Here is a 12,947-nt window from a genome sequence, read left to right on the forward strand (position 1 = left end):
ATTTAAGAAAAATAAAAAATAAAAAAAAGAAGTTAACTTGAGCATTTTACAGCTCAGCATATTACATGGCATTATTTTTTTATACCTCATGGTTATACTTTTCTGGTGGATGGTTAAGACCAAGTTAAAGCAAGACCTATGTAACTAAAAATGTAACTTTTGTTTCTGACAAGGTCAGTCAAATCCCCTCAGGATTTATGCTGGAACCATGTACAGCACCTTGTAGATCCTTTGTCAGTGTCAGCCATCTGGATGAGTCATGGCCATTGCTAGTACCTGCAATCTTTAGACTGGTTTCAAGTATGAAAAGGTCCTTTAAAGACTTCTCCAAATACAGCTTCTCTAACTGCAGTGGAACACTCATCTCTAAAAATACAAAACGAAAAAGGGGGATATGTTGGGAGCCATGAAGCTAGGAAATCAATCAAATATATGTAGGTGGGACTTGGCCCAGTACCCAAAGCAAACAAGCTACCTCACTCCTGAGATGAACGTCCCATCTGGTTAAGGTTAGCTATCAGTTGCTAAGCAACCTAGTATCATGCATTACTAACTTTACAAAAGTGTAAATAAAGGACAGTTTTGTTGTGGGAAAAAAAAAAAGGAGGGGAAGGAAAAATATAGGATAAATATACAGCTGCTAGACAGGATAAAATATAGGATAGATATGCAGCTGCTTTCTCTTAGTTCACTGAGAATAAAAGTTTGTACTAATATTGTTTAGACAAGATATAATGTCTGCATCTTGTCCTCTGAATAACTACTATGAAGATAACAATATGCAATGTATTAATTATTGCAAACATCCTACTAACCTGTTTTGAACCTGATTCATCACTATTTTCTGTTTTTCTTATTAAGATGAATTTTAAAAATTTAAAAATTTAAAAATAGTGGAGGGGCCAGGGAGATGACTCAGTGGAATAAGTGCTTCCCTGGCAAGCGCAAGGGCCTGAGTTCAATCCCTGGTTCTGCCAAAAAAAAAAAAAAAAAAAGTAACACAAAAAATAGTGGAACCTTTAAAACCTTACTTGGTGATCTGATTTGTGGAAGTAAAGGTAGAACTTACTTGTTGAAGTCAGAATTGGGATTCCAGAGTGCTTTCCCCACAGACCCCACGTCTGTTCCTGCTCAGGGAAAGAAAACTGGACTTTTGGAGAACAGTTTGAAAACCACAGAGTTAAAGCAGCAAAGAAGCACTGGCCCACGTGCCAAAGAAAGAAAAGAAAAGAGCCAGGGAGAGGGCTCAGTAGAATAAGTGCTTGCCTGGCAAGTGCAAGGGCCTGAGTTCAATCACAGGTTCCACCAAAAAAAAAAAAGAAAAGGAACCCTTAAGAAACTTAAGGAAGAGATTTGTTGTATTTGGCAGGCTGAGGCAGAAGGATCGTTGTGAGTTGAATGCCAGCCTCAGTTACATAATGAGTGAGACTAGTTTCAAAAAATAAAAAAACGAAAACAAAAAACTTTCCACCAGATGGGCATGGTGGCACAGGCCTATAAGTGCAGCGCTTGTGAGGCTGAGGTAGGAGGATTGTTGCAAGTTTGAGACCAGCCTGGGCTATAAAGTAAGCTCAAGGCCAGCCTGAACTGCATAGTGAGATCCTGTCTCAAAAAGACAGACAGACAGTGGAGAGAAGAGAGAGAGGAGAGAGGAGAGTGGAGAGAGGAGAAAGAAAAGAGACTTTCGGGCTGGTGAGATGGCTCAGTGGTCTAAAGCACCTACTTAGAACAAGCTAAGCCAAGCAAAGCACAGGGACCGCGGTTCAATCCCCAGCACCACATGCCAGCCAGCCCCACCCCCTGGTGGGCTGAGCTAGCCACACACACACTAAATAAATAAATAAATAAATAAAATTTAAAAAAAAAAGACTTTCCACTTTGTGATAGAAATTAACTAAAGAAAATAGAAAAAGAATTCTTCTAAAGTTCTGTTCAGTACTTTACATTTGGAAATTCTTCCCTACAGTTTTGTAGAAAATAGTAAAGAATGATTAATAGTCATTCAGCACATACTTCTTTTTTTTTTATAATTATTTATTTATACATTTATTTATTGTGTAGCCAGCTCAGCCCACCAGGGGGCGGGACTGGCTGGCATGTGGTGCTGGGGGATCAAACCGCGGTCCCTGTGCTTTGGCAAGTGTGTTCCAAGTAGGTGCTTTAGACCACTGAGCCATCTCTCCAGCCCCTCAGCACATACTTCTACATCACCCTTTATGTACCAGATACTTAGCATAAAGTGATAAAGTTTATTTTATTTTTTATTAATTTTATTGAGAAACAAATAGCAATGAGACAGTTTCAAAACCGATTAGGACAGTTTCAATACTTAATACATTGCATATTGTTGTCTTTGTAGTAGTGATAAAGTTTAGACACTAATTCCCTAGGGCTTACAATAGTGGGATGGGAGCTAGGTAACAAGTAAGCAAAGAGATGCAGTAACGTGTGGAAAATCATGGGGGAAAGTAACTGGGGAAATAATGACAGAAAAATGAAGGGTTATGGGGATAGATCTGCTTCAGTATAATAACCAGAAAAGGCCTTAACAAGGAGGGTCCTCTGATTTCTGGAAAAGCAGCCAAAGCCTTAGAAGCAGCAAAATGTAGTTTGACCTTGAAGCAAGGAGCAAGAGGAGAGGCTGCAGTGAGTGGGATCTTATCATAAACACATCTCTCAGCTAGGGTAACAATAGGGATTTTGTCACAAGCGCAGGGAGAAGCTATTGGAAGGTTTTAAGTGGGAGAATGATGTGATCCGTTTATATCTTTGAGTGATCACACGTGACTTCTTGGAGACTACACAGGGTAAGGGCAAGAGAGAAAGCAGGAAGAACAGATAAAAGACTTAGACAGGGGGTGGGGGTGGGGCGCTCAGTGGAATAAGCGCTTCCCTAGCAAGCACAAGGGCCTGAGTTCAATCCCCGGTTCCACAAAAAAAAAAAAAAAAAAAAAAAGACTTAAGAGAAACCCAGGTGGATGGCGATAGTGGCTTAGGGTAGTCAACCACTCAAAATGGAATGAAGCAGGTGAATTTAGTATTCTTGGAGAAAGGGCCAACAACAGGACCTTCACTGAGTCAGAAGGGGGATGAGGGAGACAAAAGAGACAAACATTCAGACCTCTTTGGCTTGAGAGACATAAAGGAGATGAACCAACTGGGTGAGCTGCAGAGGCGAGACCTGGCCCTGCCTTAGATCTAGAAGGTCATCAAGGAGAGACACTGAAGGAGAAGCAAAAGTGTGTAGACACCAGGTAAGCAATAGGGATGGACAAGCTGTCCTAGTGTGCTAGCTTCAAGAAGGAGATTAAAGAGAACTGGCTGGCAGAGGAGACTGAGCATGAGCACCCAGAGAAGTCAGAAGTCCTCCAGAAAGGCTTGACACCACAGGCTCAGGAGAAGAGGGCCACTCAGGCTGCCTCATGGTGGGGCAGGCCTGGAGCAGGGGACAGAGTTGCCAGCAGCACAGCAAAGAGCACAGTGCCTCTGTGAAAAGGGAGGCAGCTCCTACAGCCCTGCTCAGAAAGGTTTTCATGAGTTGTATTGGGTCTTTCCTTCCCTCTCTCCCCAGAACAAAATCCAAGGCATCGTCTTTGATTTTGTCACTCAACAAGCCTTTGACATTGTTATCATGATGCTCATCTGCCTTAACATGGTGACAATGATGGTAGAGACAGATACTCAGAGCAAGCAGATGGAGAACATTCTCTACTGGATCAATCTGGTCTTCGTCATCTTCTTCACCTGTGAGTGTGTGCTCAAAATGTTTGCCTTGAGGCACTACTACTTCACCATCGGCTGGAACATCTTCGACTTTGTGGTCGTCATCCTCTCCATTGTGGGTGAGTGGGGCCATGGGGCCAGGGACAGTGGGACTGCAATGAGCAGCAAAGGGCCTGGCTCTGTGCTGAGGGCCACAGGCTGCCCTCATAGCTTAAGCCCATGTAGTACCAGAGTCATCTCATGGGTCTGTAGAGCAGCTTACATAGTCAGTGAGTTTCTACTGAGCACTCAGAGTGGTCTTGAGCTGTAAATGCTGTGGTGGGGTGGGAGGGTATAAGATCTGGTTCTTTCTTTTAAGGAGTGTTAAAGTCCCTGGGTTCCCAGCACCACAAAAGAATAATAATAATAGTAATAATAATAATAATAATAATAATAATAAGTATTTGTATTCTAATATATATTAGATAATTGATAAAGACAACAGAAGTTAAGAAGAATGGTTGGAAATTGTTCAGGTAACAGTCATCTAGGAAATTTCCAGTGCCACTTGTGGTCATGGGGCTGCAGCCAGCAGTGCTCATTCCTGAGGTGTCCTTGTGGACCAGATACAGCTGGAAAGCTGCACTATCTCAGTGGATCCCTGTGATACTCCAGGAGGCACGTTATAGATGTCTAAGGTCACTCAACGGGGAAGGGGCAAAGGCAGAACTCGAGTTGATCCCAGAGTCCATGTTTTTATTCTCTTTTTTTTTTTTAATGTGTTTGGTACAGGGTCTGCAGGGTCGACAGGGTCTCACTAGATTGGACTTGTAATGATCCTCCTGTTTTTCAGCCTCCCCAGTGCTGGGATCACAGGCACGCGCGCTACCATGCCCAGTCTCAATCATGTCTCAGCGCGCCCCAGGAGCGGGGCTGGCATGGCCCACTGGGGATCAAACCCTGGCTCCTGTGCTCTGCCTAAGCAGGCTTTTTCGTCTGCTGAGCTGTCTGGCCGGCCCTGAGAGTCCAAGTTTTTGCTTTGCCCTAGAAGCACAGAAGGGGTGATGTCCAGGCAGGCAGGCAGAGGTGCTGCCCTGACGATGGGGTGAAACTCTGTGTTGGTGCGAGGTCGGTTCAGCTGACTTACACAGTACTAGCAGAGGGAGCACCCAAAACCACAGAAAGCCACCTCGGAGCGCTGGTGGCCATACTGTATTGCTCAAGGAGGTCGCTGTGGCTACCAGCTGGTCTCTCATTAGCCTGTGTCACCCTCTAGTTCTGTCCTCCAAAGCAGTGTGTCTGGAAATGTTTTAATGTATGGAACATTAATCCCATAATGAAATGACTTCAAGTAACTCTATGTGAAATTTCCCTTTGGAGAGTCACAGTCTCCTTCGGCCTACTGATGTCCTGGAAGTGCTATATAATCCTACCCTGATTAGGCCACTCCACCCTCTGTTGAAGTATAATGGTAACGCACATTTTAATGGAATATATTGCAGGCTGGTCATTGTTCTAAGCGCTTTCCATTACCTTTGTTTTTGGGGTTGTTTTGTTTTGGTTGAAATTGTTTTTTAGGTGAGGTTTATTTTTCATTGTTTGTGGTGCCAAGAACCAAACCCAGGGCTTCCAGCTTGCCAGGCAAGTATTCTGCTGAGCCAGATCCCCAGCCCGCTAAGCACTTTCAGTGTATTAATCCACATAATCTTCACAATAAGCCTCTAAGTGTCATGAGGAACTCAGACTCAAAGAAGCTCTCAAGACATGTGGCAGGCAACCATGAGAGAAGGTTGGGGTCCAAGTTTGTCCCTTGACCTGCAGTCCACAGTGTCTTCCCACAAACACACTTCAAACAGTGATGCTCTCACCCACTGTTCTGGAATATTTCTGTCCACCCATTGTTGAGTGGAATAGAAAATCCCCCGACAGATCAAGCTCCCAGGCTTAAATCGTCCTTTAGAATAAAGAGGGAGAGGGGCTGGGGAGATGGCTCAGTAGGATAAGCGGTTGACTGGCAAATGCAAGGATCTGAGTTCAATCCCTGGTTCCGCAAAAATAAAATAAAATGAATAAAGAGGGAGAGTAGTGATGCTTTTAAGGATTGGGATTTTTATCAAATGTTAAGGTATAGAAATTATCTCTTTAGTTAAGAGAAATTAGGGGGGCTGGTGAAATGGCTCAGTGGTCTAAAGCACCTACTTAGAACAAACTAAAAGCACAGGGACCACGGTTCAATCCCCCAGCACCACATGCCAGCCAGCACCACATGCCAGCCAGCACCACCCCCTGGTGGGCTGAGCTGGCCACACACACACACACACACACACACACGAATAAAATTAAAAAAAAAAAAAAGAGGAATTAGGTTATTTTGGACAGTTTTTATTGTTATATTCATTTATGTTTGTAAATAATTTATTTTCAATCTGCAATCTATTAAAAATAAAAAATAAAATAAAAAGAAATGTTACTCTGTGATAAAAAAGAAAAAAAGAGGAATTAGGGGCCTGGTACAGTAGTGCACCTATAATCCCAGGTACTCTAGAGGCTAATATGGGAGGACCATGAGTTCAAGACCAGCCTGGATAACTTGTAAGACTCTATTGAAAGGAAAAAAAAAAACAGGAGTTAGAGTAAAATATCCTCCATCCCCTTAAATGATGATCCCCTGCCTGGATTATTGCCTGCCCTATTTCTTTCTTATTTCCTTTGGTAGCATGCACACCTTCATCCTTCAAAACTTTCAAGTATCATTTTTCTGAAGATTTATATTATATATGGGATGCAAGTATTACCTACAGTACACTTATATTACCTGACTTCATATTGTCCTAGTTTTCAGTTAGTTGAGAAATAAAGAGTAAGTTGATAAATCATCTTGGGTCCTGGCTGAGACAGACGTTTTTAGAAAGCACAAACACCCCATGGAATCTCAGCTCCTGAGAGGTTAACTGACTATTCTCTGAACTCTCTGTCCCTGTCCATTCCTGAAAGTTAAATTTGTTCCTTGCCTAAAACCTTTATTTTTTTTTAAATATTTATTTATTTTTATTTATTACATTTATTTATTGTGTGTGACCAGCTCAGCCCACCAGGGGGCGGGTCTGGCTGGCATGTGGTGCTGGGGGATTGAACCAAGGTCCCTGTGCTTTGCCAAGCTTGTTTCAAGTAGGTGCTTTAGACCACTGAGTCATCTCTCCAACCCCACCTAAAACCTTTAAATAAGAGAGTCTATATCCTTCTACTGCTGTTTCAGTGTTTATGAATTCTTAGGGTTAAGAGACACTTCCTTCATTAAACTAAACGTCATTTCTTCCTTCTGTGGACCCTTCATGAGGCTGCCCTGTTGCTCTCCAGTTCTAATGACAGAGGATTCTGTTGAGGTGGACTTATGGGTCAATAGATGTGCACATTTACTCCCTCTGCTTTCATGCCTTACTAATTCTGTGGCATTTTTACCAGCTAAAAGTAGCTTCTAGTTTATGGCTTTCATCTCAAAATCTAGAAACTCTAAACTGAAAACCACTCCAGAATGAAGCCATTAGTTTTCCAGTCTAGTTTAACAGAATAGAAATATAGAGAGGTGAAAAAACAAAGATTTTTTTTTTTTAGACCCAAGCAAAAATATTTTGAGAGTTGGTGGCATTAGCGAAGCAGCTGACATGAAAATCAGAGGATCGTGTATTCATGGGGCCGAACAGGGACCTCTCACTCACTGTGGAGATGTAAATTTTATGGCATTGTGGAGAGCAGTTGGTAGCAATAAAAGTAGTCTTTGAATAGGAAAACACATAAATGAGAATCTGTTCATAAAAGAAAATACCAAAAAAGAATACCATTAGATTTTTAAAATGAATAACCTAAAATTACTTTAACATAAGAGATCAGTCTCACAAATGAAAGTAAGTTAGAGATCTAAATCTAAAGAGATATAATTTAAACATAGCAGAGTGCTGTACATTGTAAGACACACTAAAATGATGCATCCTTGAGGGTTATGGATGTTTTGGGGGATAAAAAGAAAAGCGGAAAATTGGGTGAAATGCTACCCTCTGTTAAACCTGTGTTATTTACTTAGGTATCTGTATCATTTTCTTTTCCAAATATGTGAAATATATTAATTTTTATTAGGAGAGTTCAGGTTGAGTAGTAAGGCACTTATGCTACAAAGCCCATTGAACTCAAGTGCTGCGGTGCCAGGTGGAAGAAGAGAAAGAGCGTCTCCAGCCTCAGTAACATAACTTATTTTGTTCCTGTCTTAGGAATGTTTCTGGCTGATATCATTGAGAAATACTTTGTTTCCCCAACCCTATTCCGAGTCATCCGATTGGCCCGTATTGGACGCATCTTGCGTCTAATCAAAGGTGCCAAAGGGATTCGTACCCTGCTCTTTGCCTTAATGATGTCCTTGCCTGCCCTGTTCAACATTGGCCTTCTGCTCTTCCTGGTCATGTTCATCTTCTCCATCTTTGGGATGTCCAATTTTGCATACGTGAAGCACGAGGCTGGCATTGATGACATGTTCAACTTTGAGACATTTGGCAACAGCATGATCTGCCTGTTTCAGATCACAACCTCAGCTGGTTGGGATGGCCTGCTGCTACCCATCCTTAACCGCCCACCTGACTGCAGCCTGGATAAGGAACACCCAGGGAGTGGCTTTAAGGGAGACTGTGGGAACCCCTCCGTGGGAATCTTCTTCTTTGTAAGCTACATCATCATCTCCTTCCTGATCGTGGTGAACATGTACATTGCCATCATCTTGGAGAACTTCAGTGTAGCCACAGAAGAAAGTGCAGACCCTCTGAGTGAGGATGACTTTGAGACCTTCTATGAGATCTGGGAGAAGTTTGACCCGGATGCCACCCAGTTCATCGAGTACTGTAAGCTGGCAGACTTCGCAGATGCCTTGGAGCATCCTCTCCGAGTGCCCAAGCCCAACACCATTGAGCTCATCGCCATGGATCTGCCAATGGTGAGTGGGGATCGCATCCACTGCTTGGACATCCTTTTTGCCTTCACCAAGCGTGTCTTGGGAGACAGCGGAGAGTTGGACATCCTGCGACAGCAGATGGAGGAGCGATTCGTGGCTTCCAATCCTTCCAAAGTGTCTTACGAGCCAATCACAACCACACTGCGACGAAAGCAGGAGGAGGTGTCTGCAGTGGTGCTGCAGCGCGCCTACCGGGGACACTTGGCAAGGCGAGGCTTCATCTGCAAAAAGATGACTTCCAATAAGCTAGAGAATGGAGGCACCCACCGAGAGAAAAGGGAGAGCACCCCATCAACAGCCTCCCTCCCATCCTATGACAGTGTAACTAAACCTGACAAGGAGAAACAGCAGCGGGCAGAGGAAGGAAGAAGGGAAAGAGCCAAAAGACAAAAAGAGGTCAGAGAATCCAAGTGTTAGAGAGCAACAAGGAAATAGTTACTGGTTTCAAACTTGCAAGTGAAAGATTGTTTACAAACTTCCTGAATATTATCAATGCAGAACAGCTGTGGAGACACTGTAACCTGAAGATCTATACCAAACGTAGTCTGCTTATCATGTGACATGGTTGCATCTTGAGCAGTGACCTGCCAAGGGCAAAGGACCCTGCTCCCTGGACTCACAGATTTTCTATTGCTTGGGCAGGTGGTTACTGCATGTTCCACATTCAGTCAATGCAATTTAGAACAAAACTAACAGGATACAAAAACAGAGGAGAGGCTGCCGGGACCAGCATATTTCCGTTGCAGCCAAATGGATTTTATTTTTTCATTTTGTTGATTCTCAGAAGCAGAAAGCATCACTTTAAAAGTTTGTTTGTTCATGCAAACTATATTTGCATTCTTACATTAGTTAAGCTAAGCAGCAAAAAATGAAAACACACACACTCACATTTAGCCCATGTCATTTAATGGTCAGTTACTTTGACATAAATCGCATCTTCTCCACATGGGCTTCACGTGGTTTGGAGATGGGTGGGGGAAAACAATCAGGTTTTTCAGGCTGAGGAGGACTTGCTCAGGCCAATTCCAAACATTGTGCTCGTTCAATGCGTAGAAATGATTTGCATGATGGCATGCCGTGATCAGAAGTCATGCATGAGATCCATACACCACAGGACACTACTAATCCTGTCCCCTGCATTGGGTCAGCCTTTGGACAGGACCCAGCCCTGCACCGTTCACTGTATTTGGAGAAAATGGTAAGAGTTCCATACTGGCTGCAATTCTTTATAAGTCTTAGAAGTCTTTCATACACCTTCTGGGTAGGGAAACATAACTAATCAATTGACCACCACCAACAAAAAACAAACCCAATCCAACAAGCAGATGGATCCGTTGTGTGTCTATGTTTAACAGACATCTCTAACATACAGCCATTGTTGCACATTTTGCAAGATGAACTATTTAATGCTGCTCTGTGTCTAGTACATGGGGAGACTTTGATCCCAAATGGCTTGTACTATTAATGTCACTGTAAAACCAAATCCTAGGGCTAAAAAAAGTTCATTGTATCTTGCAATATTTATGATGATTGTTTAGCCTTCATACTGGAGAACTGACACTTATTCGGGGTAGAGATAAAAGTGCTATTTAGAGTAGCATGTTTATCTCTAGGGGGTACTTTGGGGAACCTAAATGACCTTTCATCGGGGGCTATGGGGTGCTCACTTCATTTAGTGTCATGTCCTGAATTGTGGCTTTCTCCAGGCTTGCGTCTCTGTAAAGAGGGGTTCAGATATTCTGAACTGCTGCCTCTTTTCTGCATGGTTCCTCTTACCGCCATAACATTTCTTCACCAAGCAGGGCTTCCCTTCCCACCCTGCAGGGCTGGTGGAGGTAGCAGCATTGGATATGGCTGTAGTTCCTTTCATTTATTATTTGAATAATACTCACTGGTGGGATCTGAGGTAGAGATGGAGCCGCCTCTGAACCAAGCCCACTTGGTTTCTTTACTGCACTGGTTTTTCTGAGAAAGTGACTTAATTCTTCAGGATGTTCCAGCTTCCCCCAGCACATCCCCTTTCAGCCAGTTTTGCTGTCTGCATACTGACCTGCCCCTTGTCATTGGAGGGTGGCTTCTGGGGGAGTGTCTTATCTCTCATTCCATCTCCTGCTTATGGAAGACAGTTCTTAGTGCAGGGATATATCATTTGATGACAAGGTTTCGAAGCCAAGACTCTGCAGTTAGATGTTTCAGGAAGTCTACTTGAAGAGTGAAGAAAGACTGGTGAACCAAATCAAAATAAATTCTTCCTGAACCATATCACAGAGGGGGAAAAGAAACCAACCCGTTACCAGACACACCAATCTGCCTTGCAGTAGAAGCACTTTGGATGTAACTTTACAGTCCACTTGACTAGTTTTGCATAGAACAAACCACCGCAGCTCAGTAAGCAGAGCTTTCTATCTTGCTGGACCATTAGAAACTCTGTCCAGTTCTCTCAAGCCTGCTTCTGCGGCACCATCCGTAGGGTTTTGTACTACACCTGATGCCAGGCTGGGAAGGCATTTCAGTGCCCCTGCTAACTGCTAGGATGAATGTATAGTACCATGTACAGGTGGCATTGTAAACAGCACAAAACAGAAGCTGACGTGTGGTTATTCTTTTTAAGAGAATTATAAATACTGTAATATATAATTTTATTTTATTGGCATGCCTTTTGTAAATACAAATTATTAACTTATTAAATAGGAAATGGCTTCTGGCTTATGCCATTGTCATGTTTATTTTTATTTTTTATACTTTTCTTTCTTCTTACAACTTAGATGCTGTCAGCCAATGTACATCCCCAAACCAGACAGACAGACAAAAAATTTTTTATTGCTAATGGTCTTTTCCAAAACAACAAAAAATATATATTTTTTTTCCAATGTGCAATAAATTCTAACCACTTCTATGCAAGATTTGGCTAAATAATTGTTCATAGGTCTTGAAATGGGCAACAGAGCTATACGATTCTGCTAGGTACACCAAGCGCTCATGCTAGTGATGTCATTAAGCTACTAGCGTCTATCAATGTTTAGATTTTTCTGAGATCTGACCGTTTTCCTCCCCCAGCTCCTGATCCCAGCCCAGCAGGCTGTCTCCTCAGTAACACATGGGCCTCGGTAGATGGCACCCATGAGACAGCTTCCTAGGACAGAAGCCTCCTCCACTCTGAAGTTCCACTTTTTTTTTTTTTTTTAACTTTTCCTACCTCTTCCACCCACCCACTACCTCTCCACTCAGTCACTCCCTCACTCTCTCACTCGCCATCCTGCTCCACACTTCTTTGGTAGTAAATGACACCATCACCAGCAGTTTACACCCGCAGTTAACAGGCATTGAACTGACAGGCTCAGCGATGGCGTCCTTGCGCGTCCTCACTGAATGGGTTAAGTGGCAACGCTTTGCCAAATATTAATGAAGCCAATCAAAAAGCAGCAGCAGCCACAGTATCACTGCACATATATATATATATAGATATATAAATATAATATAAATATTTATTTTTTTGTAGCCGGTCCTTGGTGCAGTATTTATACTCCACAATCCACCTTTAAAAAAGGACAAAAAGCAAAAAGTCATGTGTGATGCTGTTAATTTAAAATGCAGAGCCAAAGCCACTGAGCAGCAGCTGACATGGTTGCTGGTTTGTGTGAAAACACTTTTCCCCCTCTTGTTTCCTAAACCTCATTATTGCTCCAGGGAAGAGAGTCGGTAATTTAAAGCAGAGGGTGAGAGCAGGAGAAACTTCCCAAGTCAGCCTCCCTCCTCTCACTCCTCCCGAAACAGGCCACTCTGGGTATCAGACACTGATGAGCCGAGAAACGAATTCCCAGTCACAACCCCTGGAGCAGCAGTGCCCAGATGGGTTCTCCTCTTTTTCACCACAACCAATGTAAACTGTAAAAGACCAATAGTATATTAGTGAATGCATGGAGGCCAACGCTGCCCTAAATGAGACATGATTTAAAAAAAAAGTACATCACTACTATAAGCCAAAAGGAAACAAAATAAAAATGACCCTTTTTACTGTACAAGGGAAGCCTGTCTTGGTGTGTGTTTGTTGCTTGGCTGTCCCAATTCTTGAGTCCTGGGAGGGGCCTGGGAACTGGGACTTTAGTGCATTGGGGAAAAGACAAGAACTGAGAAGAGAGAAACTGGAAGGTGGCTTGCAGTACTGGCTAAGCTGAGACTGAGAGAAGAGCCAGGTCCTAAGCTCCCCAGATCCCCACCCGACCATTGCATGTGGCACTCCCCACTCCGCCGG

The 12,947-nt window shown here is 43.0% G+C and overlaps 1 protein-coding gene across 1 annotated transcript in view; it reads left to right on the top strand.

Moving 5' to 3' along the window:
- Positions 1-11,327, top strand: part of Scn8a (sodium voltage-gated channel alpha subunit 8) — a 138,710-nt gene extending 127,383 nt beyond the window's left edge. The window contains exons 26-27 of the mRNA XM_004637833.2: positions 3,572-3,842; positions 7,965-11,327. Of these exons, the coding sequence (XP_004637890.1) occupies positions 3,572-3,842; positions 7,965-9,112 (1,419 nt within the window). The 3' untranslated portion in view covers positions 9,113-11,327. The remainder of the gene's footprint in view (positions 1-3,571; positions 3,843-7,964) is intronic.
- Positions 11,328-12,947: the final 1,620 nt, after the last annotated feature.

The sequence above is a fragment of the Octodon degus genome, unplaced genomic scaffold (assembly GCF_000260255.1).
Source record: "Octodon degus isolate 3935 unplaced genomic scaffold, OctDeg1.0 scaffold00093, whole genome shotgun sequence".
NCBI lineage: Eukaryota > Metazoa > Chordata > Mammalia > Rodentia > Octodontidae > Octodon > Octodon degus.